At 34.1% G+C, this 3,504-nt stretch overlaps 1 protein-coding gene across 1 annotated transcript; it reads right to left on the reverse strand.

The window, feature by feature from the left end:
• Positions 1-309: 309 nt before the first annotated feature.
• LOC131599090 (probable flavin-containing monooxygenase 1) lies at positions 310-2,643 on the reverse strand. The gene is made up of 4 exons (XM_058871577.1): positions 2,160-2,643; positions 1,715-1,952; positions 1,250-1,425; positions 310-1,162 (listed from the first exon to the last, which is right to left on the reverse strand). Exons 1-4 carry the CDS (start codon positions 2,595-2,597, stop codon positions 458-460), a joined length of 1,557 nt encoding a protein of 518 aa, XP_058727560.1. The 5' UTR covers positions 2,598-2,643; the 3' UTR covers positions 310-457.
• Positions 2,644-3,504: the final 861 nt, after the last annotated feature.

Raw genomic sequence — 3,504 nt, forward strand, 5'->3', positions numbered from 1 at the left:
CATGGGTCAAAAATCACCGGCGGTAGAAGTGCAACATTATGCTAAAAATCAACTTTGCCACGATTGAATCCTTGTTTGATTAAAAATCCACTCAACCTCTCATATCAAGCTATAGGAGCTTGCTTGAGACCATAAAAGCTCTCTTTAGTTTAAAAACATGGTAAGATTATAAAAGACAAAAGCATATCCAAATAGATGAAAACATGAAATTAACATTTATTTAATTGAATATCATCCGATTCAAGAATAATTTTTTTTGGGGTACATGGAGGATAAGAAAGCAACAAAAACAAACAGAAAAATCACCGCACGATTGCAACCAATAACATGAAGAGGATGGTCCCATATCTTCAAAACTCCATCACTTTTAGTTCCAATTTTTCCAACAATCTTCAAACTCTATTGTCTCTTGAACAAATAATGAATCGAAAGAATCATAACAACAAAACCATTATAATCACTTTTCAACAAGACCATTATAATCAGCTGGTCCATATGGTTCAAAGAGCTCCTTAAAAGCACTTTTCTTCCTCAAGTGATTACACTTCATATCCTTACACAATTGATCATTATACCATATCCCACAAGTCACAATGCATGAATTCCATTTCCTATCATATTGCTTTATAGTCTCTTCCCACACTTTCACGTCCTTTTCCATCTCCTTAACACTAGGCAACTTAATATTCCCATCCAAAAATCGAGCTAGCCATTGACATCGCATTTCATTCGAATAGATGTTCGATAACGCCTCAGCGTATCCCATGATCGCCAATTGCGGGATCCGAGGATGAAGTATCTGTCTATAGAGAGGAACTGTTACATTTGTTGGTGTCTTAATGTAGCTTTGGAATGTTGGGGATTTGAATATGCTTTTGAGTTTTTGGTCACCTTTGAAACCTGTTGCGAAAATAACTATGTCTGATTCGATAGGTTTGGCTTCTCCGTCGATGATCAAACCTTCGTTGCAGAAGGTGACAGTTTGTGATTTCTTTATCAGGATGGATCCTTCTTTCAGTTTGTCAAAATACAAATCGGGAAGTACTCCGAATGTACATTTGTACATGTCGTAATGAAAGCTGTGTTTTGGTAAAAGTCCGAATTTCTTCAGTGGTAGCTTTGATTTTAAATATATTTCAATTAGTTTGCCGAATCCCCATCTCTGAAAATTAAGATCGCGGTTATATATGAGTTATGATCGAACAAAATATCTAACATATAACTTTTTATTCGAGTAGATCGATCTTACAAATGGTGAGAGTAGAGTGGCCACGAGGCTGAAAAGAAGGTTTTCTCCAGGTTTGTGAACTAAAAGCTCGCCGAAACGGTTGAAATAGAGGTATGCGAGACTAAAGCCCCAAATGTTGAAATCCATGAGAAACCAATGTACAGTTCTCTGAATCATTGTACAAGGATAATTGATTCCTGTTAATATTAATAGACAGAAAATGATTCCTGTTAATATTTATAGACAGAAAATGAGATTTAGAGTTTATGAGAGATGAAATGATTGCATGCGCAGACACCGGACACGTCTGGCATGTATAAATTAAACATAATTACAAGTCTGTTCGTGAAACATCTTTTCTCAAAAGTGCCCTGTTTGACACTGACACCTTTTTCAGGTGTGCCGGTGTTACTACAAAGAATATAAACATAACTTGTAATTTAAGTAATAATACAATTTTTTTTTTTTAAACAGATATATACTCACCATTTTTATCTGCAATTTCAGTAGCTACATCAAGAGCAGATTTTCCTGAGCCTACAACTGTAACTCTCTTGTTTTTGACCAATTCAGCAGCAACCTTATTGTCCAAGGCAGCATAATCCATAGAATGCATAGCTTTACCCTTAAAAACTTCTGGGCCTTTTCCATGAGGAAACTCAGGCATATTTGGCAAACCACTATATTTCCCAATGCAAAGAATAACAAACTCAGCTTTATGCACCTAGTTTTATATCATAAATAGTTAAGCCGAAGAAAAATAAATCAAAATAATATAAAATTTTTTGTAGCATCGATATCTCTGAAAAAGAGAATGGTACATAATATTAGACACAGACACAATTTTTTGTGTTTGGTTAGTAGTATCAGATACAGACACAAGACACTGACACCGTGTTAATGTCAATAGTACAAATAAATCAAAATATACCTCTGTTGAGAAAGTCTTAGTATCTTGCACAGTAATATGCCATGTTCCTTTAGAGCCAAAAGGAGTTCCATCACCATTCCACAACTCCCATGACTTAATATCTTCTTCAGACTCACCAACATAATCAATATCAATGACTTTAGAATTGAACCTTATACAAGGAACAATTCCAAAACGTTGAGCATAAGCATGAAAATAAGCTTGCACTTGTTGATTATTCGGATTATCTTCTTTCACAGATGAATCCCAAGGAAAATCAACAAACTGAAAGTCTTGTTTAGGGTTTTGGATTTTTGTGGACTCAATAGTGTGTCTCCATTGACCACCAAGGCCTTCATCAGCTTCAAACACAACTGGTTGAAAACCTGTCTCTAGCACATATTTGCAGGCTATTAGGCCACTGAGTCCAGCACCAATAATTGCAACCTTTTTTTCCATTATTTTTCGATAATGAAAACAATTACTGACAACAAATTTTGCTGTGAAGAACACTGATCGAGGTAGACAATATTTTGAAACAAATGCATATTGACCTAGATTTATAATATATGTTAAAATAACATGATTAGTGTTAGTATTACTTTTGGAATATTTTATTAATTAAGGGAAAATCTACGTTTTCTAATTTTGTTTATCATAAAGGTAGGGATATTACTTTTACAGTATTCTTTAAAATTATAGAAAATATTTTTATTTAGTATAGAATATTTGAAACATTATTAATATCGATAATTTGTCATTATTAACATTGTTGTGCAAACTATTCTCATATATGTTTTTCTCGATTTAACATTCTTTAATTTTTTATTATTATTTTTAAGAACAAAACTTAGATATAATTCTTTAAGGTGTTTCGTAGACGTCCTACAATTTGCGGACGATACCCTATTAATTGGAGATGGTAGTTGGTCTCATTTGTGGGCTATCAAATCGGTTTTGAGAGCCTTCGAGATGATTTCCGGATTAGGCATAAACTTCCATAAAAGCAAGTTAATTGGGATCAATATTAGTGACAATTTCTTGGAGATAACCACTAACTTTCTTGGTTGTAGGAGGGAAGGGAAGGAGTTTACATTCTTAGGTTTACCTATTGGTAGCAATCCTAGAAGGATTATCACTTGGGATCCTTTGTTGGAGAAAATTAAAAGGAGATTAGCGAGTTGGAAAGGTAGGTTTCTTAGCTTCGGAGGAAGAATTACTCTTGTTAAGGCGGTCCTTAGTAGCTTAGCTATTTTCTATCTTTCATTCTACAAGGCTCCTAAGAAAGTTATTAAGGATATTAATCGTATCCAAAGTAATTTTTTATGGGGAGGATCAGAAAATAAAAGGTGCATCCATTGGATTA

Source organism: Vicia villosa, linkage group LG4 (assembly GCF_029867415.1).
Source record: "Vicia villosa cultivar HV-30 ecotype Madison, WI linkage group LG4, Vvil1.0, whole genome shotgun sequence".
NCBI lineage: Eukaryota > Viridiplantae > Streptophyta > Magnoliopsida > Fabales > Fabaceae > Vicia > Vicia villosa.